Source organism: Biomphalaria glabrata, chromosome 10 (genome assembly GCF_947242115.1).
Source record: "Biomphalaria glabrata chromosome 10, xgBioGlab47.1, whole genome shotgun sequence".
Lineage (NCBI taxonomy): Eukaryota > Metazoa > Mollusca > Gastropoda > Planorbidae > Biomphalaria > Biomphalaria glabrata.
The window spans coordinates 40044925-40072356 of NC_074720.1; the positions used below are offsets into that span (position 1 = coordinate 40044925).

Below are 27432 nucleotides of genomic sequence, written 5' to 3' on the forward strand. Positions count from 1 at the left end.
GGGGGGGCTTGGCCTCTGTGGGGGACCCTGCATTTTGACATTCGTCATCATGACACGGCGTAATATTTAATGTAAAAACAAACTTCGGACACTCATTAGGGTGCCCCCCTCAAGTGGAGACCGGGGGAATTTTCAAATTTGGACTCCCCCCACCCTAGCCACGCCACTGATGGCACGCAATTCGTCGCCGGATCGTTTGGCAATGCCAGGGCCGGTTTTGATACCCAGAACGCACCTGCCGAGGAATCATTACCGGAAATTTAGAAAGTTGAAGCAGGCTCTGTTGGAAACATAGGCCTATTCTTTATGTAGCGCCTAATTGAAAGAGCAGATGCTATATATATATAACGTTCCCAAATCATCAACGTAAAAATAAAAGTTACAGTAACAGTGTTACATCACATCTGAAGTCAAACATATACAATATGGTGTAAAAGTATAAAAAACAAGAAATTAACATATTCCTAAGTGAAAGCGAGGTCAATGTAAAACAAGAAATTAACATATTCCAAAGTGAAAGCGAGGTCAATGTAAAACAAGAAATTAACATATTCCAAAGTGAAAGCGAGGTCAATGTAAAACAACAGACTGTGATAACAACGTTTTAGCAACAGATTTCGATGACGTCATCTCATTGTCAGTCGCAGCCACGTGCGTGTCTTGTGGTCAGTAGAAAAAGGGCGCCAAGTATCAACCATAACCCTGGATACGTTTTGAAACCTGGAAGATAATCGGGAAAAAAATGTGTAGGCCTGCAATCGTGCATTTATTATTATACATACAGATTACTAGACTCTTTCACAACACACGCACACACAGACACACACATCTCTCTTGGTACAAAAGTTATAGCATTTAGAATCCACAATCAACGCTTTTATACCAGAAACGCAAAAACTCACCAAATTAAACATTAACCAAAACACATCAACTCACCAAATTAAACCTTTAACCCAAACACATCAACTCACCAAATTAAACCTTTAACCCAAACACATCAACTCACCAAATTAAACCTTTAGCCCAAACACATCAATTCACCAAATTAAACCTTTAGCCCAAACACATCACTGGCGGATCCAGAACTTCGGAGTGGGGGGGGGGCGATTTTTTTCCAAACCCTAACCCTAACGCCCAGTAAACCCTAACCCTATGCATAAACGTGCGTACATCATATATATATATATATATATTCGATATATGAGAATAAAATAAGACTGTTTCTCAATCTTCGGCGAAAAAAACAGAAAAAAAACAGTCTTTCTCTTGCAAGCTTGGGGGTCTAGGAGAGCGCTTGAAGCTTCTTCAGTGGGGTTTGGGGCGAAGCCCCAACGCCCAAAAGCGTTTTCTTGCATTTTTCTCTGCAGAAACGCATCCTCCTGACATCTACAGCTCATTATTTATCAGTGGGATTCGGGGCGAAGCCCCGACGCCAAAAGCGTTTTCTTGTATTTTTCACGGCTGAAACGCATTCTCCTGACATCTACAGCTCATTATTTATCTGTGGGATTCGGGCGAAGCCCCGACGCCAAAAGCGTTTTCTTGCATTTTAAATAAATAAAACCGATTTGTTCTTTGAAAAGATAAGATACCTCACATATTTAGATTAAGGTTTTCAGGATCGCCGCCGAAAAAAAATAATTCGATTAATAATATTCAATAAAATTTCAGCATAAATTGTGAGTTATAGTCCTAAATTTATTTAACTAGAAAAATATGAGATAGAGTAAAGGTTGGAAAAAGTTGACTAGGAAAAGATTATCTGGCTTTTGAACTAATCTCAACCGTGACTGTTATATTGAAAAATTTCGTTTGAATTATAACTTTTCCAAAGCAAAGTCTTTCTTAAAATAGTTATGATAAATTCATGTGAAATTACACAAACTCTGTCTGGAAAGGGGAAGGGCGGTAAAATGAAAACGATTAATCCTCGCTCCTTTTTATAATTTCTGCTAATGATTGCATTTTGCATTAAAGAATAGGGGTTGGGCGACTCGATATAAGAATTTACTTTATAGCATATATAAATTATTAGTGATAGATTTTTTAAACTTTGTAATTTCTTACTATAATACAAAAAGAAAAAGTATTGATTTGTCCGATGGGGGGAAGGGGATTGCATGTATCGCACTTCCACCTGTTTATATTATATAGATATTCGACTAATTTTGTTCACATACTATGATTTCTCCATAAAAGTAGGACCGCCCCCCCCCCACTCTAAGGGTTTAGATGGGAAGGGCAGTAGAGGTATTCGCTCCTCCCCTTCCAATCGGCCAACAGGTGAACGACATAATATAAAGACCGGTTAAAATACCAATAACAAGTTTTAATCATATATATATCTAATTGATTCTGTTAGCAAGCTGTGATTTCTACCAATAAATAAGACCGCCCCCCCCACTCGAAAGTTTATGGTGGAGGGGGGGGGGGGGCGGATTGATGCCATCGCCCCCTCCAGACCCTACCAAATCGGCCAAAATACTAGAAGGGGGGGGCGAAATAATCTAAAAATAGTTTGAAATATAAATAATTAGTATATATTATTAACATAAGTAATAAATTCGCATACAAATTGTGTGAATTCTATACTATAATTCGTCCGTCCCCCCTTCGGGGGGGGGGGGGGGGGGTCAGCCGAGTGGGGGGGCGATCGCCCCTACCGCCCCCCCCCCTGCATCCGCCAGTGAAACACATCAACTCACCAAATTAAACCTTTAACCCAACCTATCAGTAAGTAAATACAGTGTTGTCGGCAGCTTTTTAAAATAATTAAAAAAAAAAAAAAAAAAAAAACAACCTTTTAGGAAAAAAAAGTGTGTGTACATCCTAGCCCAAGACGACAGGAGAGGACAGCGGGCAGGGTTCAAACTCGGGACGTTCATTTGTTGGTATATCATACGTCCATTCCTTTCATCGGTCCAACAATGTTTTCTATTTTTAAATATTTGTTTTTAAATGCATGCTCTTGTTTGTTCGCATGCCTATGTTATTTTAATGAGAAAAAATAAACTTCATTTGTTTGTTCCCTCAGGGATTATTTTGTCTGTTGTTTACTGCCCAATGTCAAACAGCCACAACATTAGACTAGCTAGAGCTTTTCAATTCAAGAGATTTCATTTATATTGTCAATTAATTATTGCTTTATTTTAAAGATTTAGTGAAGCTTTTTTTTTAGTCCATAAAGTACAAAGTAAAGAATAGTTTTACATTTTACTTTCATTTTGAAGTCCGAATTTATCTAGATCATGTCTTAGCGCATTAGGTGTCAAAAAATTCATTACCAGTGAAAACTTGTCGTCTTTAAGCTAAAATGTCAGATATCGATTAACTCACCTTTACAGAGTTGTCTAATCAACTATCAACTCACTTTTACATACTTCACTAAAAAACTATTAATCAACTCACCTTTACAGACTTGTCTAATCAACTATCAATCAACTCACCTTAACAAACAGATGTATCAACATGAATTCACCTTTACAGACTGCTCTAAACAACTATTAATTAATTCACCTTTAACAAACGTATGTATGAAAATAAACTCACCTTTACAAACTGTTCTATCTACAAACACTTCTGAAAGAGAGGAGATAAAATCAAACAAATTGATACGTCAAAGTTCAAATGTGAACTAAATGAATGAATGTTATGAGAATGTTGAGTTTTTTAGCTTCATAATTCTTTGCCGAAGATATAAAACATGAATTGGATTTTTGAAGCAGGTTTCTCGTGTTAAAATTAAAGTTGTGGCATCTAGACAATTGAGCCTGGACACCATAGCTATCAAGTTGTTAATGACAGATGGAGTCTCAGCTCATGATTTTGATTAAAGTAACACCATTAGTTAAATCACTAAATTTGGAGACACTTCAGGACAGAAGAATAAAAAGTAAATTGGCTATAATACATAAGACACTAAACCATAACTTACAAAAAGAAAACCAAAACCTAATGAAATACTCAGAAAGACACAAAGATAGAGGCACATTTCTTATTCCATACGCTAGAAGAAATTCATACAAGTTTTCCTTCTTTCCTAGTGTCATTACTCATTGATTAACGTGCACTAGCTTGAAACATGCAATTCTTAGGACGTAATTATCTTCTTTTTAGAAGTAACGTCTGTAATATTATAGTAATATATAAGATAAGAACTCAAAATTTAACGGCTGCTACAGAAAATATTGCATGAAACGGTAGTTTTGAAATCAATCTCATTAGTGATATCCCAAGTCTGTTGTTGAGATCTTGCTTTATAGTATACAATGATGGTGACCAAGAAATCTATGGACAGTGAAAAAAAAAAGCATGGGCCTCAGCTCTGGACGAAAAGCTTACCAATCGAAAACTCTACCACCAAAGCGAAAGCCACCTTAACCTGCGATATATGTGGACGGGAGTGTCTCTCCAAAACAGACACATGAAAAAGTGTGTAACGAGGTGAATCATAGTCGTTACGACTGAAGGAGGCCAACAATGTACAATGTGCATGTTTCGTTTTTTAAAAGCTTTCAAAATCAGCTGAAGCAACTAGGAAAATATATCGTACATTATTTTCATTTTCAATGACATAGTATTCATTTCACAAATACCTAAAGTTGATAACTGCAATGGAGAAATCAGATTTTTATAGCGTTTTTGTCGTATCTAAACGTAACGGACAGACAAAAAGGACAAAGTTACAGAACAACATGCAAAGTATTTTATTTAAACAAAGATGATCTATGGGGAAAGAACTCCAAACTTATAACAATATCGATTAGAAATGTTGAAGTTATTTTTCCCTCTTTCGATATCAAACAAAATAATTAATTACCAAATAATTAATTGGCTCATCGGTCAATTTTATGTATTCATGTTTTGCTAGGTACAATAACTCTAATTGTTTTTAGTTTCAACTTGATCCGAGAATGTGGGTGGCAGAAATAACCTATTTAGCAGTATCTGTGAATACTGAAGGATTAATTTTTATCAAATAAAATAATAAATTTCCAGTAATTAATTGATAAATTGGTTAATTTTTTTTATTCATTCTTGTCTTGTCTATGCCTACGAATAGTTGTGCAAAGTTTCATCTTGATCCAAAAATGGTTGTGGGAACAGGTACAAACATTTTACCAGACAGACAGAGTTAGTAGATATAAGCTTTGTAAAAATCGTTGGGTCAGATGGAAATGAGCCTCTACAGCCACTACAGCCTCATTATGTTCTGTGAGGAGCAGTTTCAATGCGACGGATAACACGGCATTAAGGGGTCGGCCATAGGTCGCGTTCCTGGGTGATTGTTCTTACCTTCTTTACACGTGACATTGTGTAAGTACAGCAGACTTCCTGTTGTCTCCCAGAACTTGTGCTGGTCTTCTGCTCTGCAGTTACATATCAGGTCAACTTGACATAGAAGCTGCTCTTTGATATTTCTGAAATACAGGGGGGGAAAAAAAGAGAAATGACGTATTATCCTGAGCGGACATGATTATAGCTCTTACATCAGATTTTCAGATTGAGGTCAGGGTCTAGATACGTAGAGCGGCGTAGCAAGGAGTGGGTTCAGGTAAGTTGAATGAGACTGAACCCAAATTGAGTCATACTTAGGTTTACCAGACACGCCCCTGAGATGACAGAAAGGACAAAGCCTTACAAATCAGGACAACCTTAAAAGTAAGGTTATAGAGTATTTGAGGAGAAATCCCAGGCTACGACACTGAATCATATTTGAATTATTATGAGTTATATGGTTATGTTTGGCTCGAATTTAGTCTAGGTGTCAAACTCAATGAAGGACAAAACCCTACATTGAGATTCAGGTCTATTCTTCTTCAACGTTAGCAATATCAGGGCCTGCCTTAGGCACATGTAAACTAGGCAGTCGCCTAGGGGCCTCCAATTAGTGCTGGGCATCGCACATGACTCAAAGAAAAAAAAAACTTTGGAGAAGAAATTTCAAAACATGTTTCCAATCTCAAACTAGCAGATAAGGGAAGGCCGACGAGCTAGCCATTGAGCTTTTCAAGTACTCATAAAAATAACAGGTTTTATGGACCATTGTCAGCTAAAAATCTTAAGCGAGCGGTTTTATTCTTTAAACAAGCTTAGTACATTTTCTAAATATAACAAAACTGTTTGATTTGGACTAACTGTTTAACGTTTTGAATGATGCATGTTGTCATCAATAATGAATAATTGTGTAAAGTTTCCATTTCATCCAAGAATAGGAGGTGGGAGAAATAACGTGTACAAGAATTCTACCCAGACAGACAAACAGCTTTTGAAAAAGCAAAATAAAAAAAATCGCGAAGAGCTAAAACAGGTTCCTTGTAAACAGCTTTAAAATACAAACACCATCTTACGGAGATAAAAGGACAGTGAATTTCCCTTTCAGTCCTGGCGATCTAGAGGGCAGATGATGTAAAGGTCATCTGTTTCTGTGGCCCAGAGTTAACGAGGGTGTTATATGGCCAGCACAACGACCAACGTCTTTACTTTTCCCACAACTAATGTCAGGTACCCAAAAGAGCTGGATGGACTCAGCGCCCAAATATCCGAAGTTAAAAGTCCTAATCTTCACTAGGATTCGAACCCAGGACCTCGGTTCGGTAGCCAAGCGCATTACCGTTCAGCCACCGTGGAGATGATTTGGGGGGGGGGGGAATAATGTCGTATTTCTGTTCTTTATGAGTTTGTGTTTTAACCAGAAGGTAAGCGAGAAACTTCAGGACGCTTCATTAAAAGGCTCTTGCCCAAATACAAGGATATTTTATTCTGTGTACCATTCGTCATACAAGATTGACTCGCAATGACCTAACGATTGGGGGAGGGGAGGGGGCGCGTGGTGGCTGAATCTCGGTGAAGAATGGGATTTGAAAATCCGGGATTTGAAAATCCGAAGTTTTTAGGGCGCCCTTGAGTTCCCCCAGCTCAAATGAGCACCTGACTTTAGTTGGGAAAAGTAATGGCGGTTGGTCATTGTGCTGGGCACATGAAACCCTGCTCGTTAAACGTTGGCCGAAGAAACAGATGACCTTAACATCATCTGCCCTATAGATGGCAAGGTTTGAAAGGGGAATTTTACTTTTTACTTTCTCAAGATCTAGCGATGCACCATAATGACTTGCACTTTTAGAAAGAACATCAAATAATAGCCAAATGTCCCAATTGAATACTTCTTTTTTTTTTGTGTGTGAAATATGAACCACATCATACTGCAATATGGACCATATCAGACTGCAATATGGACTATATCAGACTGCAATATGGACCACATCAGACTGCAATATGGACCACATCAGAATATAATATAGACCACATCAGAATACAAAATGGACCACATCAGACTACAATATGCGCCACATCAGACTACAATATTGCCCACATCAGACTGCAATATGGACCTCATCAGACTACAATATGGGCAACATCAGAATACAATATGGGCTCCCCAGACTGCAATATTGCCCACATTAGAATACAATATGGGCCACATCAGAATACAATATGGACCACATCAGACTGCAATATGGACCACATCAGACTGCAATATTGCCCACATCAGACTGCAATATGGACCTCATCAGAATACAATATGGGCCACATCAGAATACAATATGGACCACATCAGACTACAATATGGGCCACATCAGAATACAATATGGGCTCCCCAGACTGCAATATTGCCCACATCAGAATACAATATGGGCCACATCAGAATACAATATGGACCACATCAGACTGCAATATGGACCACATCAGACTGCAATATGGACCACATCAGAATATAATATAGACCACATCAGAATACAATATGGACCACATCTGACTACAATATGCGCCACATCAGACTACAATATTGCCCACATCAGACTGCAATATGGACCTCATCAGAATACAATATGGGCCACATCAGAATACAATATGGGCCACATCAGAATACATTATGGGCCACATCAGATAACCAAAAAAAAACATTTAATATAATTATCGGGTAGATGATGTAAAGGGGTCCCTAACTAAAGCAAGTACTAAATGTCTTGTATTGCAGTGGTGTAATATGCCTGACAAGAACTGCATGGACAATGCACGTTATGCAAATGCGTGAAAAAAAAAAGAAAAAGACAACCAAACAACTAGATCTAGGGCCCTAACTTAACGTAACACATGAAACCAAGTAACATCGCTGCTTCTTTTTAAGTGTAGACAGACATTTCCTTGAAGCCTTGGTAGTCTTGAAATTCTACTAATTGTTAATGTGCAACTAAAGTAAGAAAGAGACATTGCCTGCCAGACGGATCTCTCACCCCCCCTCCCCCCAAAAAAAGTCCCATGGTTCATGTTCTCTTTTTGAAAGACGTCTGCTAACCCTAGCCATAATGTATCCAATGCTCTGGACAACAAAAGACAAAGTCCTGACTGTTTCACATCGACTACAAGTTTTTGAAGCCCTTTCGTTTAGATCTTCTCTTATAAAATACAGACGTTGTTTAAAAAAAGAAGATGCATGTTAACCAATGACTTAAATTCTGCCAAGTCACTGGTTTTCCTGGCTGGCTCGGGCTAAAATTTCAGAAGATGATAACAATGTCCTTTAAAATAATGTTGAAAAATTGTGCATCAAATCAACTTTTCCAAACAGAATTATTTAAACAAAAAAAAAAACATAATTAGTTAAAACAATTCTATTCTTTTCCACATCCTATTTCATTAGAAGCTTTCTGATCTGTTAAAACAGTTACACTAGTAATTGGAGAATTAACAAATTGGGATAATATCAAAGTGTATCTGTGACAAATTTATAAAAAGTGGTTCAATTATGCTACTTATAAAAGCGAAATTTGCTGTCGGGTCGTAACATTAATTCATGGATCTCAACTAGTTTTACTTTACCGTAATATTACACATAGAAAGAAGATTTGAACAAAAAGAAAATCAAACAATTTATTGAGTTAGAGTACTTAAAACATTGTTTAAATATTTAGCATTGAAATTATTATTGCAATTTCTCAATTTAAAAATCGAACTCGCTGGCATTTAATGAAACGCTTCAGTGATTATTGAAAGAGTTATCTTCCTTTAATTGATGTTATACTACAGCAGACTGGTAGTCTACAATTTCTTATTAAATAAATAATATATCATTTGATAGCAGTAGACCTACAATAGTTTTGAGTAGAATTATGAAAGAATTTTAATCTTTTCTATTTTTAGTTAACACATTTTATTGTATCCCCTTAAAAGAGCCCGCTTGGTCCTAATTTGTCGTGGGACATAGCGTAACCTAGTCGAGACCTGTACGACGTGGCAACGAGCTACTGGTTTAAACTGCCCACAGGTTGTGACGTTGCGGGTCAGTATTCAGGCTTTCTATATCGAATAGTCTCGACCTACTGCAGTGAAACACTATATGAGCCGCTGCGTCACAGGGTCACGTGATCGTATGGCAAGAAATTGTAAGCTCCATCTCTCGGTATAACACAGAACTTGCAGAAGTTATAGATCTAACATAATCGATTCTATTCACGCTTTCGGCATGTAGAGGACAATGTAATCGATTCCGCAGACTAAGGATGAGTGCAGTATTTCTTCTTCTTCTTCTAGTTAGCTTTATTGCTGCTGAGCTGTAAGCTCTTTTGCAGACTGTGCCAATGAAAAAAAGTGTGCTGATTTCTTCAGTTGTTCAGCACTGCCGTACAGGGTGTTGGTTATGTTGGGCTGTAGTGGAAGTAGGGTCTGCCTAAGGTGGATTAGGGAGGGGCATTCAAAGAGGATATGGTTTACGGTTTCAAAGGGGTGGGCGCAGTGTCTGCAAAGGGGGAGTTGTGTGGAGTTTATTTTGTTCAGGTGATAATTTAATAGTGGTGTGTGTCCTGTTCTTAGTTGGAAGATTGTAGATTGTTCTTTGCGGGGGCTGAAGTTAATACTGTCCAGTTTGTTAGGCATAGTCATTTCTTTGTACATGGCTCTGCCTGTGTTTCCTGATGCCCATTGTTTGAGCCACTCCTCTTTGTGATTGTTGACTAACATTGACCTTAGGGTGAGGTAGTTAACAGGTCCATCTGGTTGTTCCATAGATGATCCTGCCTTTGATAGTTTATCTGCCTTTTCATTTCCCATAATGCCAATGTGTCCATGGATCCAGTGTAGTGTGATACTGATATTTAATTTTGATATCATCTGATGGGTTATCACAATTAGTGTTGTCAACACTCTTGGGCTGTTTGAGGTGCTGCTCTTAAGTGCTTGCAGAGTGGATTGGGAGTCTGTAAAGACAACAATATCTGATGGTGATTGCACTCCTTCATATTATTAGCTGGTTCTGCGTGGCCACTTGAAATACTGAATAATCCACTGGAGCTCAAAGTAGGCACGCTCGAAACAATTGAAAGCTATCCAAAAACAGCTATCCATATATATACCGACGGATCGGCCTTCAAAGCCACCATCAATGCTGGTCTTGGTGCCTTCCTGGTCTTCCCCAAAAATAAACACTTTGAAATAAGTGCACCCTGTGGCGATTACTGATCAAACTTCCAAGCCGAAATTGAGGCAATTACCATAGCATTACACACAAAGGTGGGGAGCCCATAAAACTTCATCTGGAAACCCACCTGACAACAAGAATCAATAGTTATTTAACTATTGTTAATTTCTTTGTTATGTGGTATAAGTTGAATTATTCCCCTTTACTGTTTGTAGCAAGAAAATAGTAATTAACTATAAACTTTATTTTCATAAGCAGCACCCTGGCACAGTGGTTAGCGTGTTGGACTTAGAAGGCCTTAGCGATCGAGTTCGAATTCAGGTCGCTCACTTTTTTTTTAATAAATAGATTTAAAAAGCGATCACCTAGATACACCCTTCCTTCCCCCCCCCCTCTCTCTTTCTACCCCTTTCCAACTGGCCGAGACAAGTGATCGCGTATTGAGAAAGGTAAAGGCATGAAATTGTGCTAAATACAAATAATTGGTAACACTATTTCTAATCACACAGATTTATTATTGATAGCCTACAGTCTACATCTATACAAAAATTTAATTACACGACTGATCCAAACTAATTGATACAATTAAACTTAATAAATGATTTTTTAAATAAGTATTTTTTAAAATGTTTTTCTTGTTCCTACTAGATATAGAGGTGCGGTGGCTGAGCGGTAAAAAGCGAGGCTTCCAAACCAGAGTACTTGGGTTCGAATCCTGGTGAAAACTGGAATTTTTAATTTCGGGATCTTTGGGCGCCTCTGAGTCCACCCAGCTCTAATGGGTACCTGGCATTAGTTGGGGGAAAGGTAAAGGCGGTTGGTCGCTGTTCTGGCCACATGACACTCTCGTTAACCGTAGGCCACAGAAACAAATGACATTTACATCATCTGCTCTATAGACCACAAGGTCTGAAAGGGGATCTTTTCTTTACTAGAAAAAACCTGTTGTTTTTGAAGAGAGAGAGAGAGTGAGAGAGATAGACGGAGAGACAGAGAGACAGAGAGAGAGAGAGAGAGAGAGGGAGAGAGGGGAGGATGCAATAAATTCACAGTCTTCGTCATTATTGACAGGAAACATTTTTCTGTTTTCTTTTCGCCCCTACTTCTTAGAGAAAGCAATTTCCTATCTCGCTTAATCAATCAACTTGGGAGGCCCCAGGTGTAGTTTAGTACTAGGTTCAACAGTCTATTATCAAAAAACTCATCAATTACACTAGTTTTAGTACCAAGCTGATCATTACCCCCGAACCCCCATTTCCCCTGACATTGGAGGCATAGACATAACATGCTTTAGTTCAAATTCGTTTTTTATTGATGTGGACTAGAGCAATGGACAATCTACGAGAATGAGAAGCCACCGTGTTGAAATAATATTTGCTTTTTGGATGTAGCAATACAGGCCGCAAATTATTTCAACTAGTATTAGCCACAAATTAAATTATGATAGCAACTAATACAAAGAAAAGTTTAATGCTTAATGCGAATATTATGTAACCAATAGCCTATGAGAAATTACATAACAAACTACATGAACTAAAGCATGTTATTAAGCAATAAAAAAAAGATTACTTAAAAAAAGGAAAGAACCGCTAATTAATGCCATTTATCCCTATATAAAACAAAATTAATTAATAAGTACTAATTGATTAGATAATTTGTTAATTTTTGGATTGATTCGTGCATTGTCATCGACTCTGAATAATTCAGCAAAAGTTCAACTTGATCCGAGAATGGGAAGTGGGAGAAAAAAAACGTGTCAAAACGTAATAAGGGGGTTAAATCCATATATACTTAGACATATCTCATTAAGAAGCAGTTGTTCCCCTTATTTCGATATCAAAATAATTATTTTACCAAAAATTAATAAACTAACTGATTATTTTTTTTGAAAATTGATTCTTGCCAAGTACATTGAATAATTGTGCAAAGTTTCAACTTGATCTGAGAATGGGAAATGGGGAAAAAACATGTTCAAACTTTTTATCAGACAGACAGATAGACAGACAAAATGAGTTTATATAAGCCTTTTAGAACAAAACAAAACAAATTCTAAAATCGGTGTAAAATACTTATCCTTGTAAGAATATCTGTATCTCCTTAGTAAGTCTAATAGAATTTGTTCAAGAAAGAATTTCGTTGTAAAATAATTAGCTCATTTAAGATTTAACTCAGGAAAGAATTAACTCAGGAAAGAATTAGATCATAAAAGAATAAACTCATAAAGATTTAACTCATTAAAGAATTAAGTCATAAAAGAATTAAGTCATAAAAGAATTAACTTAGGAAAGAATTCACGTATAAAAGAATTAACTTAGAAAAGAATATGCTTACAGTAGAAAGAAAAACATTAAATCCAAATGAGTTATGAAAGCAGAAAAGTAAAAAAAAAATTTTTTTTTAGAAATGTTGTGATGTTTGTTGATATTTTTACAATGTTCAAGGTGGTGTCAAAACTCTTATTCAAACTGACACAACAAAATGTGCTTAAGAAATGTAAGATTTCTGAAATTGTCCACAATGGCTTCACTCTGTGGTACGCACTGCACTACTTTTAGTACTTCTGTGAAAATTTAACAGTTGACTGTGAATAGGTAACATTGTATATTTACAGACGTCAGCTAGGGTGTACGTTTATTGCCCCATTTCGTTTCACCCACGCGGAGTACTTCCTACCCAATCGAACTCGACCCTTATTAATTTTAATATTTCATGCAATGTCAAGGTTGTTTGTTTGATTCACAAGTTCCTTCAGAAATGAAGATCATCACGTCCTTGCTCAGACCTCCAGATGACGATAGGGGATGGCGGACGATAGGGGATGGCAGACGATAGGGGATGGCAGACGATAGGGGATGGCGGACGATAGGGGATGGCAGACGATAGGGGATGGCAGACGATAGGGGATGGCAAACGATAGGGGATGGCAGACGATCTAAACGTGGCAACATTATCGTGCGGGGCAGGCCGTCCTAGCCCAGTTCCGAGTCGGTCACTGTCCAATTGGTGCTCACTTTGTACAGTTTCGAGAGAACTACGACACACGGTGCCGCCACTGCATCGAGGATGTAGAAACAACAGACCCCATTCTTGACGAATGTCGCGTTCTGCATGAAGGACGATCGGGACAAGGATTCGAAAGAGAGAGAACTGGTTCGTGTCCGGCATTAGGGCTGTCCTTGTACGGGGGCAAGGCGACCTTAAAACTCACTGCCCGCTTCCTTTCACGTGATCTAAGGGAGTAATAGTCAGCATTGTTCGTTACTAATGGGGTGTCTGATTCGGTGATTTAAACGTGTCGTCTGCAATGCGGAAGATCGATCAGCTTAGCTTGAATCTTTGGAGGTTAAACATGAAATAGATATTACAAAACAAAGAAAAATCAGAACTGATGATTAACAACATAATCCCAACTTGACCTACTTCTGCCGTGAAAGTAATCTTTTTTTTTTTAAGACGAAAATGGTCAGCTGTCTTCGTGTTTATCTTCGTGAAAATCCGACTGTAATTATATTCGATTACAGAGAAGGTACTTTAGCAAACATAGAATTCAAAGTGCCCTACCTACACTGGCTGTGCCTGGGCAGATGCCCTTGTGACACTTTCTGGTGGCAATCTTTTAAGGCTGGGCATTTCCGTTTCCATCTTTGTGCGGCGCTGTTCACATTTGCTGAAAAAGAATAAAAGCAGGTTTCGTAATAAGATTAATTTTAGTAATTAGTTTTCTTGACCTTCAGCTATATCCTAGTCTGTTTGGGCTCCACACGCGATCTTTTCTCCATTTCTAACTTACCAGTACAGCAGCAGCCACTGGTCTTATGACCTAGTCCAAGTAGTCACATTTATTAATTTCAAAATCTTTCATAACCTTCAATCTTTTATTATTCTAACGCTTTTTTTTTCAGGTTCCAGTATAAGGACATCACATTTCTTCATATTGCTTTATCTTCTTTTTCTCTCTTACTGTATTTTTTGCTTAAAGAACACGGGATCTTCGTAAATCATAGTGTAAATAAAGAGAAGATTACTGTGATTAACTTTCAGAGTAAAAATTTGTTTTCTTCTATGTGGTATATTTCAGTACGCGTGTACGTGGTTCCATCTTCACGTCTGCTGAATTGTAAGACAATGAAAGTCTATATCTTTTTATCACACGTGATTTAAATTCTGGGTTTTAAGTGACATAACTTTTAAATTAGATTTTTTGGGATCTGGTTACTTGACTTTTCTAATATCATCTCGCTATATGAATGTTCAGCCCGGGTTATTTCTTACGGTGGACTGTACTTTTATTTCCATTGAGCTGCGTCAGGAGTCTCGTCTTTGGGCAGTTGTTTGGGACAAACATCTATAAAAAAAGCTAACAAGATCCTCGAAATAAAGAATCACCCTTTGTGTCAGGATTTTGTGATTTTACCATCACAAAAGAGATACAACACACCGATAGCAAAGACAAACAGACACAAACACTCTTTTGTTCCCCTGGCAATCAAATCATTAAATAAGAACAATCTGGTATAAACTTTGTCACATGTAAATTATGAGTGAGTCTGGTATGAATGTACACTTTGGTTTCTTATAGTTATAATGTTTTTTGTTTGGTGTAATGCACAAATTGTAAGACAAATTTCCTTACGGATAATAAAGATTATTATTATTATTATTATTAAAGTCAGGTGGACTCTCGGTCACTGTCTCACTGCCTCTTTTTTTTTTCTCCCTTCTCTTTCTTCTACCCTCTCTCTCTCTCTCTCTCTCTCATTCTCTCTTTCTATCTCCATTTCTCTCTCCTCTCTCTGTTATTATTTCTTTCTCTATTCTCTCTAGTCTCTCCCTTTCTCTCTCTCTCTCTATCACTCCTTTTATTTTTTTTTTACTTTATCTTTCTTTTCCTCTCTCTAACCGGGTTACTCTCACTTTCTTTCTCTCCCCCTCACATTTCCCTCTCTCTTTCTCTCTCTCTCGATCTCTCCCTCTCTCTTTCTCTCTCTCTCGGTCTCTCCCTCTCTCTCTCTAACCGGGTTACTCTCACATTCTTCCTCTCCCCCTATCCCTCTCTTTCTCTCTCCCTCTCTCTCTCCCTCTCTCTCTCGGTCTCTCTCTGGTCATATTCATATTTCATTTCTGCGTGTTCTCTTACACACAAACATGCAAACCAATCTCCAGTGTCTTGTGCACGGGGCGTCCAGTTTGTCATATTCTTTGACATCCATCAGTGACACTGTCAAGTTGGTCTGGTCATTTTTTTGTTTTATATTTTCAAGTCTGTCACACACACTGACATTAGTTGGGGAAAAGTAAAGGCGGTTGGTCGTTGTGCTGGCCACATGACACCCTCGTTAACCTTGGGCCACAGAAACAGATGACCTTCACATCATCTGCCCTATAGATCGCAAGGGGACTAAACTCACACCCAAAAAACACACCCACACTTTTTATTTGCTCGGTAGATGTAGCGAATGGAGACCAGTCGTTCTATAAGGCCTGAACACTGAGCAGCGACGTCACAATCTGTAGGCAGTTTAGACCAATAGCTCGTTGCCACGTCATAGGTCATACGTCAGAGCCGTGAGGTGGCAACGATCTATTAATCTAAACTACCTACAGGCTGCGACATCACAGGTCAGTTTAGACCAATAGCTCGTGGCCACGTCACAGTTCATACGTCAGTGCCCACAGGTTGCGACGTCGCAGGTCAGTGTTCAGGCCATCCCTTAACGATATGTCTCGAGCCAATAATACATGTATATACCTTTTTTTAAAAAAAAATCTATTTCGATACAAGAAATGAAAGTGACTTATAAGACAGAAAGCAGCGCCTGTGACAGAAGTACTGCCAGGGGGGTCCAAGTATTTATTAAACTTTTACTTTATCTACATTTTTTCTTTATCTAGAGTCTAGACTTTGCTATGTGTAATATTTCTTGAGCCTTCTGACTAAGCAATAAAAATTGTAGATCCCGATAGTTCATAAATACGAACTCCTTGTTAATTGTTCGCCTCAACCTTTGAAAATATTTTCTGTCATAAAATAAAAATAATTTGAATAAGTGGACATGCAGCCAAAGTCAGAAGTTATGAAGCACATATGTGAATGGAAAGAACAAATTAAATGCAGACATGTGACTTAATGACTTAACGAAGTCAACACCTCGATGCTTACAGCCTTAATTGCATTTTTAGAGATTTCTCTCCCTTGGGTAGAAACGTTACAACGTTAAATAAAAATGTCTCTTTATTACAGAAGAACAAATATTACAATGTATCACTATCGGTGTAGGCCTATATAGCGTGACTCGTCGTGTGCGAGATTCATCATTAACTCTCAAATAGGAATATATTGCTAGTTTTTATTTTGTAGTAAATATTTACATATGATGCTTGCATATTGCTTATACAAAAGGCAGGCCTTTTTTTTTTTTTTCTTTTTTCAAATGAGAGGAAATTGCGACAATAAGGGCCAGCACTGAACAGGGTAAGAACGTAAGAACATTCGACAACTTCGCCTAGCAGCTACGCATTAGCAATGCTAGAAAAAGAAAACCACAAGAATAAGACTGTGACTAGACCATACAAAAAAAAAGAATCTGATCTGTAGTGCCCGTAAGCATGCACTCCGCCACCCAGAGGTCAACTGTCACACGCCCCACCATGCCCAGCCCCCATCTCGAAATACCCGCCTCCACTAACAAATATTATATAGGTCACCAAGATGGCCTCCGGGGTGTTTCTGTATGTACTCAATCCGTCCTAATCGAGGCGCTTCGGTAGAAACTTACGTTTGATGGAAAGCGGATGGAAGAACAACGTTTTTCGAAACTGGTCCCTGTCGGCGTATCGTGAGAGCCTGGAAATCAATGCATTCATTGCAATGGAATCAGGAGGGGAATTAAATACATCCTAGTCCCCACCAAAAAAACAACAACCAACAACTGCCACAGCGTTCCATTGGAACTAGTAAACTGCAATAGCAATTGCAATACAATCACGATGCGTGGCGACGTCTTAAAAAGAATATGAATAAATTCCAATGTGGTTCTCGGCATCAGGCCTCGTTAAATAGCAGGCAAGTTCCAAGGATCCGTACTACGCAAAAAAGTTAGACCTAACCCAGTAATGGTCTCATACGTTGACAGGACTAAGGCTGAAAATCTCCCGGTCCAAGCCTGTGCGCTGAGTGAAATCCTTCTCAGTGGTCAGTGTTTTAATGGAGCTAGGAATTTTCCATCGTTTGGGGACCCTGGGGGGGGGGGGGGGATGCTTGACCACTGCATTTTGCGTAATATTTAATTTTAATGTAAAAAAAACACTCATTTGGGGCCCCCCTCAAATGGGGGTCCGGGGGGGGGGATTATCCATTTCTCCCTCCTCCTCTCCCCACCCTAGCTACGCCACTGACTGCGATACCCTAATAGACTTTTCCAAAGGTTTCTTTCTGTGTGTAGACATAACACAATCAGATAATTTCAATCAAACTAGAGGCAGACAGAATAATGACATATTTGTTTTCTATTATGTCATGGGCTCATTTCACTCTAGTGTTAAACAAGGCGTAGACTTAACAGCAGTGGGATGACACTTTCATGCTGTCATTAGGGCGCCAGACAAAACAACTCAATTTCAAGCTGGCATTAACATGCACTAGCAGCTATCTGGGATTTAAACTCAACCCCTCAGTTCGATAGTCTGGTGTTTCTTACTACATAGATTTAAACAAAGGATTTAAACTAAGAACGTTCGTTACGAGAGCGACATGAAATATAGTTACTCTTTCAGACCACCTCCGTTTCTTTGGCCAACGGTTAACATGCAGGGTGTCACGTGGCCAGCACAACGACCAACCGCCTTTATTTCCCCCCAACTAAAGTCAGGTACCCATTAGAGTTTGGTGGACTCAGGGGCTCCCTAAAAATCCCAAAATTCAAAATCCCCGAGATTCGAACCCAGGACCCCATGTTCATACGCCAAGCGCTTAACCCCTCAGCCTTAGAGTGAGATGAGATAAATGTTTTGTTTTAAAAAAATATATATAAATGTAAACTGATAGCACATTTTTTTGGCCATATTTTCATTAACAAATGACGCACATAGCAAATCAAAAAAGACATACAATACAATAGTATAAACATCATCACATCACAAAAAAAAAACAAAAAAAAACAAGTGATCTACTGAAGCTTAAACGATCATATATTTGTTCCATCAAGCTGCTAATTCTAGAAAACGCGGAATCACCTTGAAATTACCAGACGATAGTGTGACAAATTTTAAAATAGTTTAGGGTTAAACCTAGATTTGGGTTTAAAATTTTTTTTTTATGTTTTACATGTTTCGGATGTTCCTTAAGAGTTGCAGATAATTTACTTCCTAGTCCAAACCTCCAGCAGGACGACGGGGGATGGGAGCGGGCAGGGTTTGAACCCGGGAACATCGATTAGTCCGAAAGACAGTCCATCTCGCAAACCGCACGACCAGGCAGCAATTAAAAAGGAATAAGTGTGTGTGTGTGTTTCCTAGATGCTATGACAAGGGAGTATTTATTGTTAGTTGTAGAACAGAGAGCATTCATTTAATGTTAGTCTGGTAGAATGATGCAAGATAAGTAACGCTGTCGTAAGCTGTGCTAAGTACGCCAGACGACTCCAGGATGTCAGAGTGTAAAGACGTGTTTTTATAGTGAGTTAAATTTGTTTAAAATATCAGTTCATTTTATCTCAAGTTAAATCTGTCTATATTGTAATTAAAGTTTATATTTAGTTTTATTTGAAAAGATGTTATTCAATTTATTTTAAGTTCTATAAGTTACAAGATAATACGCCTGTTATGAAGTGTGTGTGTGTGTGTGTGTTTCTATGGTGACAATGGGAAGACGTTAGTGATTGGTTGTGAATGATGCAACATAAGGGGCTTTGTCGTCATTTTGTTCCTACGGGGGAGGGACGACTCCAGAACGTGAGACTGAAAGGTTGTGTTATTCTAGTGAGTTAGATTTTTGTAAAAGAATACTACTACATTTATTTGATCTCAATTCAACTTGATTTTGTTTATCTTATAATTAAAGTTCTATTTAGTTTTGTTCAAAAAAGGAACTAACTCAAGTTATTTGAAGGCTTATTAGTTAAGATATTTAAGTCATTGGTTAATATACATGGCTAAATGCATGACGCGTAGGACGTAATCATCTTCTTTTTTGAAGTAACGTCTGTATTATATAAGATAAGATAAGATACATTACACCTACATCGGTTTAGTTGTCTACAAACAGTTTGGTGCGTAAATTCAACGACCTTCTACAACAATAACGGTGTGTGATAAAAACAATAAATATTTCTTCCCTAGTGGAATGGGTTGCCTGAGCCAGCCAGGAAAGCCAATGACTTAAATTCTGCCAAGATGCATGACGCCTAGGACATAATCATCTTCTCTTTTTAAGTAACCTCTGTATTTTATAAGATAAGATAATCTAACAAATAAAACTGTATTTGAAGATCGTTTCGAGTCTTTGTGAACAACCTTGAAGCTGACATTGACTGAATCTTGTACGTCTGCTGCCACAAGGATACAAACAAATCGCCAACTCTCCTTCAAAAGACTATCAATCTGGTATGTTTTCCTCGTGTTTAATTGGCAGACCAAGCCCCTCCCCCCCCCTCCGGTAACAAAACAATTCAAAACGTAAAACTCATTTATTTTAAAACGACAGTTCATTAAAGTCAATGTGTATCTAGCGTCTACAGAGGATTCATGGGTGGGCAGTCATAGCCATTTAGTTTCTTTTCATTTAAAAATTGCAGTTGCGTTTTTTTAAGAAAGTCGCTCCCCCCCCCCCCCCAACCATCATTTTCCCGCTCAAAAAAAAAGTTATCGCGTATACCTTAACAACAAATTCTATGGTCAGATTTCACGCCCTAAAAAAATAATATGCCCCCCAATAAATAAAAAGACCGTTACAAAAGTACTTAGGAATTATTCTGAATCATGCATTAGTATGTCCAAAGTCGAATTACGACTTACCGATATACTTTAAGAAGTCTTTGTCCATACATGTGGCGTGACCTTCTCTCGGCTTGTGACCCGGAACTAAATCAAAACAGAAACGAAGGGCGTTAACTACTGATGAACGCAGTTCTGAGCAATCAGTTGTCGTTCATTAAAATCAAGTTAGGAAACAAAGTTTGACCTAGGTTTAAAACCTAGTCTGGAACAATTTTGTTTTGACAGTGTAAAGTAGTAGGAACAAATTATAACATTTAGACTTTCAAACAAAAAAAAAAAAACCCAGGAAAAACCCAGTATAAAATTCTATGTGGAACTACCCGACTTTGATATATATCTATATATTTCCTTATCAATCTTATGTTTTCCATTCTTGTTTTTTTTTAGGTCTAAAAGTTATTAATTTGTTTATACTTGCGAAGAAATGTGGACCACAATGATATGTACCAAGAAATAAAGGTGTGTACCATTCAGGCAATGTTCTTCATAAGGTTTCTTGTAGTCCTCAAACGTGATTCTCAAACTGTGTACGTTGGACTCAGTGCATGTACAGATGAAGTCTTCAAAACACTGGATTCGTGTCTTGAACGTTCTATGAAATAGATGTGAATGTAAAATTTGGTTTATTTTTTTTTTCTTTTTATATTTTTTATTTTTTGACAATCGCTTTTTAATATTAGTTAAGAAGTTTCTCAAAAAAATTCCGTAGATCCAAATTTTAGCTCAAGATGTTTATTTTAATGAAAAATAAAGATGCTTACTTAAGCTTAATAGTCACGGGCTTTAGAGTGCCTCAGCGGAGATTTTTATATACAAATTTCAACACTATTTAATGCAGCGGTTCTCAACCTTTTAAGTTCGGCGACCCCTTTTTATAATCCCCCACTCTGCCGCGACCCCCCCCCCCCACCCACCCACACACAGCAATAGAAGAGTAGACAATAACAATCCATATTTTCTATGGTCTTAGGCGACCTCTGGAAAATGGTCAATCGACCCCCAAGGGGATCGCGACCCACAGGTTGAGAACCCCTGATTTAATGGCTTATAATAAGACATTAGAATTGAAATGTATTCAAAATACCTTTTACCGCACCTAAATCATTAACAAAATGGTCATGTCTGAAAAAAAATAGGCGTGTGTGGCTACGCAATCCCGTAACAATACGTTGACGTAGAATTAAGCAATTGTACACACACTGATTGACTAAAGATGTAACATGAAAAATTGTCTTATTTTCCATCCACAGATCCTCCTCCATTTGGGCAATATTTGGAGTAAAACACCTAAACACCTAAATAACACTTTGGGTATTGTACTAAATCACACTAAACCTACGTACACTGTTTAAGCTACTTACTCGCATGAAACATACGTATAGTCTGTTGAGTTCACCAAATGTTGGTATCGAACCAGAACTCTTCTTTCACACGTCAACAGAAAATCTTCACACAGATTATCGCTCTCTAAAAATGAAAGAAATTGTAGATACATTTATTGTGTAAATAGCTTTTGACCATCTTTAAGTAACAGCATATACATAATAAAATTCGTTATAAATAGTACAAGAAAAAGATATAGAGTTTACTTTTAAAAAGACAATATCTTTATTATGCAACTTATTGAGCCTTTTTTATTTCTTTCATTAAAATTTTTTTTTTACCTCGCCCCATATCCCCCCTCCCCCGAGAAAGAATTCCGGTTAACCGAATGTATAGATCTACTACACTTTATAATATTGCAATGATAGGGTTTTAGATCTAGACTTAGAAGACAATGCGAAAAATGTGTCCAGAACATTTAATTTATTAAACTCTTGAATCAATTAAGCCTTGCATTTATAGTTTTCCGAACGCGAAAGTCCTTTAAAGAACGCGATAGTCTTTTCAAAACCGATATAGGATCTAGACCTAGATTTAGTCTCTAGCCAATCTATTTTTTATTTATGTATTTATTTTTAATTTTAATTATAACGGTTAAACTAGAGTTTTTGACATGTGGCCTACCAGCAACTAATTCTTTACTCAGCGATTTACATCAACTGTTAAATTTCTAAAAACATCGTTAGAAACATTTTTGAGATTAGCGTCCGCCCACAATCCATGAAGGAGTGACTTGAATAGAGGTGTTGTAATAATGTCATTATTTCCCTTAAGTTAGTATAGAATGTATACATTTTTTTCTCAAACATTATCTCTACCTTTGCTCATAATAAGTTGCGAACAGTTCAGCAGCAAATAAACACAACTATTTGATTGAATGAAATTTTAAGGCTAAAGAGATTTTGATCAGAGAACAAAGGGAACTAAAGATTTTGATCAGAGAACAAAGGGAACTAAAGATTTTGAGCAGAGAACAAAGGGAACTAAAGATTTTGATCAGAGAACAAAGGGAACTAAAGATTTTGATCAGAGAACAAAGGGAACTAAAGATTTTGATCAGAGAACAAAGGGAACTAAAGATTTTGAGCAGAGAACAAAGGGAACTAAAGAGACGTGAAGACATAGAAAGATTTGAGCTCGAGTTCCTGTCCACAATGAGGCCACGCAGTCTCTCATTAACAGGTTTTGTCTTCACAACGTAGTTTTTACAGTTTCTCCTATTAGCTTGCAACTTCATGGGTTGACACGGCTATATAAAAAAAAAACGGCTTAACGATTGTCCTAGAAATTTGAGTTTATGTTTATCTTTTGGGTGAAAACGTTAGATATTTGGCCACACAATTAAAAGTCTTGTTTGACCGTTATAATTTTAAAAAATATAATCATCTTCAAACTAAATTTGGCTATTTTGAACAGGTTTTCAGCGGGTATTCCCGCACTCGACTCAAATGTTTGTTTGTATTCTGTAAATTGTTGAACAAATTCATAAGACGATCGTGAACCTTTGCACACCTTCTGATGTAGGCACTAGAATAGAACAGTTTGATTTTGAAACGTTCAAGGGAAAGCCTTCTTTAAATATTAAAGCATGGCGGCAAATAAGTAGTAAGAGAAATGATAGACCAACAAAAGCTTCATTAAGGAGAAATTGATTTTTTTTTAAATAGTTTTTGTGCCACTTGATTTTTATTTAGGCTTTTACTAGATTATCACTTAGTATTACAATAAACCACAATAGCAAAATGCAGTGCAAAAAAAAAAAAATACGGACAGTGTTAATAAGAGATAACAAACTCGTATGCGGCCCCTGAGGGTCCGTTGTTCAATAAGCAAGAAGATTCAAACGGTAGGATTTAATATCTTAAAATACAGACGACCATAATGATAAAATTTAACTCCAGTATTTTTTTTTTGTTTCTGATGAATTAATATGTCACTAGTGACCCATCGTAGTAGGCTAGACAGAAGGACGGACGGACATGCTGCACAAAAAGTGTCCGCTTAAGGAACGTATCACATAACAGGGTGTTCATGAACAAATGTGCAAGTCAAGTGTCTAGGTGCTAGAGCTTATGTCGGAGTCAAAATGTTTGACCTTTAACTAAATCTGTTGTCTGCAAAAAGTAAAAAAAAAAAAAATACTCACATCTAAACTAACCAGGAAGCTACTTACTTGGACATCGCTGACCATCAAGGACTGCGTCTGCATCAAAGCATGAAATAAGATACATTCAAAAGAACATCAGTGAATTCATCAAAGCCATACTTTAAAAGTTGACGACATTAAGGATTAACCCTTAAAGTGCTGAGCTGCTTTACAATGAGTGCATACAAAATGGAATTACAGTTCTAATGTTTGGAGACTAAACCACCACACGCGCCTAAAGGGCTAATGACCCCTCCCCCCTCCACCAAACACAAAATTATCTGAGGTCTTTACTTAATTCAGAATGTGGGCTACGAGAGTCTGAGAAATACAGAAGCTTCGAAACGCTCGGGTTCTGCCTTTGCATTAAGGCAGTGAACACTTTACGCCACATTAGAGTGTTTGGTCGATAGACTGGTGGAGAAATGAACAGATGTATGGTATGGATAAGAAATAGATCGAAAGATACATAAATAAATAGAGGGGAAGCATGGTCGAGAGGCTAAGTACACTTGGCTTGGCTACCTATGAAGGGGCTCGAGGCTCGACACTCGACTCGAGCAGAGTTGTGTTTACTGAACGCCTAAAGGCAGCACAGAAAACCTTCTCCCAAATACCCCCTCCCCCCACTGGTCCACTATTGAGATTGGACCATAGCGCTCTGAGCATGCTATAAGCATGAAAGTAGCGCTATATAAAAAGGTTTTTAATAATAGAGAGAGTTGTTGGATGTCTTATGAATGGAGGAATAAATGAATGAATGAATGGATGGATAACTAAATTAGTCCATAGATGGATGGATAGATGGACGCAGGGCTGGCCTAGCACAGGACTAAAAAAAAAATTAGAGAAAAAATTGCGAAACTTGGTTCAGATCTCAAATATAGTAGAGCAATATGACTCAATGTTTACTAGTCTAACTCTTGTCTCTACTACGAAAATTGCGATAAAGAAATTTCAGTTATTGGTCGATTAAGATCTAGACGGGAAATGGACCTCATTCACCAATCGTGAAAAAACAACACTGAGCCACAGGATTCTCTATCTCTTCTATACAAATTACGATTTAATTTTAATCAACAATGGTTATCACATGAGTTTTTTTCTCTTTGTTTTATCAATATTATCACGTGACAGTTCTTTTTTTTGGTGAATGAGGTCCAATTGTTTAACTGATTGCGTAATTTTATTTTTTTAAGCTGTTTCTTTATATCTTATTTTTTTAAATTTCATTCAGGGGCCACCAAAGTCATTTCACCTAGGATCTTAAATTATCCAAGGGCGGCCCTGATGGAGGGATAGATTGATTATTGGGGGGGGGGGGGGGGTAGATGGCAATAGGTAGGTAAATAAGTGAATGGGTCAGAGGGTGGATGGATGGATGAAAGAAACGAGGAATGAATGGACGGACGGAGTTGTCCTTCACTGAGGTCTAGTTTCGTAATACAAACATAACATCTAACCTAAAAGTCCAGACTATCATGTGTTGTTGTTGTTTTTTTAAAGATATATTCTGAACACCCGCCAATGAAAATATAAAGACTTATAGTATTACTATATTTCGAAAGCTAACTAATAACGTGAAATACTAATTCTAGCTTTATCTATGTTTAGATGTGATTGGAGTCAATATATTGAAGTATTCATTTCGTATTCTAAGGAAGGGTCCATGATACTCTGAATTTATTCAGAGCTAGATTTTAGGAATAGAATTTTCGCTACAAAAAAAAAAGTTAAGCCATTCTAACATAAATAGTATAAGTCGAGAGAGAGAGAGAAAGAGAGACATAGAGAGAGAAGAGAAAGAGAGAGACAGACAGAGAGTGAATAGAAAAGAGAGAGAGAAAGAGAGAAAACATTTAAGACAAGCAGAGAGAAACTATTTTAGGTCAATATAATTGTGTTCGGTTACCTTTCCCTTGTTGACAGAGCTGCTGGTATTGATATTTTAAGCTGGTCACTTCAGCGACGGCCTGTGGGTCATCTGTTAGTCCACATGAGCAGAGAGCGTCATTGATGCATACTATAGTTAGACGCAGGCCTCTTGAAGAAAAGACAAGAACACAAACTAAGAGAAGCAGCAAAAATAACCAAAAAGAAGCAATAAGAGTGCTCTCTCTTGGCATTTAACAATGTTACTGTCTCTTCGGTCTGTTAATTAACTTTTCTCAAATGTTAGCGATAGCTTCGTATCTTAAAATTAGATTCTTGTATAGCTAAGACTAAAATAACAATTGGGATTTTTACAATAAATATTAAAACACAGTCCTCTGCTCTTTGTCTACACTTTGCATTTAGGGAGACAAAGAAGAAAATCGATATGAAGAAAAGTAGTGGAGATGTAATGGAAGCTTAAAAAGCCTAAGAAATTGAAAGTGAGTTTTGGTGGGAAACATTTGAAAATAAATCGACAAAATAAACTAAGGCAAAGAGGCCATATTGAAAAATCGCTGTTGTCAACAAAATAATTCAAAAACTTTCTGCTTAGTAGTAAAGTGGTTCGAATCTTGGTGAAGGCTGCGTTTTTTTTTCTTGATATTTATGACGCCCTTGAGTCCAACCAACTCTGACAATAGTTGTGGAAAGAAAAAGCTGGTCACATGACACTCTGCTCGTTAACCGTTGGCCAAAGAAACAAATGATCTTTTACATCGTCTGCCCCGTAGATCGCAATGACTTTGAGTTGAAAAGCGAAAGAAAATTAGAAATTGGATTCTACACGCTTTAAAAGTGCAAACAAAATTATTTTATGGTTTGTTAAAATATCCGCCTGGTCGTGAGGTATGCAATCTTGGCTCCGGCATCTCTAACCGCCATGCGGGAGGTTTGGGTCTAGAATGTATTTAATCTTCAGTACTGAAATGACATCCGAAACCTGTCAAACAAAAAAGCAAAGGAAACAAAATTGTGTGTTTCACTGTTACTTTCACAGCAAAGTTTTCTCCCTGAAGGTCAGTAAAGGTCATTCGATGATGTAACCGAATACCAAGAGGACAGAAAATCACACAATGTAATTGTAATTTACACAAAAAAAAACAATAAAAATCCCAAGTATGTAGAAACAAAATCAATTTTCTAAGTAACATTTAAATATTTTTTTTTGTAAAGGAAACTATTTTGGCTGTTTATCCTAGAACTTAAAAACAAAGATTGACATTGCCGGAGGGTTTAATTTCATCAACTTCGACTTTGAAAAGAAAATAAGGCCGAGGAGATGAATGTAGGTTAGTTCTTTCATTTTTAATTTCCTTTCTATCGTCAGCACCATCATTATCTTTATCATTATCACCATCACCACCATGATCATCATCATTAACATTATAATTATCAATGTCGTTAACATCGTAATCATCATCATTATCATCATCAATATCATCATCATCCTTATCATAATCATCATAATAATTATCATCATCATTATCATCATAATTACCAT

At 37.4% G+C, this 27432-nt stretch overlaps 1 protein-coding gene across 1 annotated transcript in view; it reads right to left on the reverse strand.

Annotated features, from left to right (window-relative positions):
- LOC106062918 (uncharacterized) overlaps window positions 1-27432 on the reverse strand; it is a 66316-nt gene continuing 38884 nt past the window's right edge. Inside the window, exons 7-15 of the mRNA XM_056044367.1 lie at window positions 25909-26039; window positions 24024-24053; window positions 21829-21934; window positions 20935-21059; window positions 20486-20551; window positions 14036-14141; window positions 5296-5420; window positions 3550-3579; window positions 1-720 (exon numbers count right to left, since the gene is read on the reverse strand). Coding sequence (XP_055900342.1) covers window positions 638-720; window positions 3550-3579; window positions 5296-5420; window positions 14036-14141; window positions 20486-20551; window positions 20935-21059; window positions 21829-21934; window positions 24024-24053; window positions 25909-26039 — 802 coding nt within the window. The 3' untranslated portion in view covers window positions 1-637. The remainder of the gene's footprint in view (window positions 721-3549; window positions 3580-5295; window positions 5421-14035; window positions 14142-20485; window positions 20552-20934; window positions 21060-21828; window positions 21935-24023; window positions 24054-25908; window positions 26040-27432) is intronic.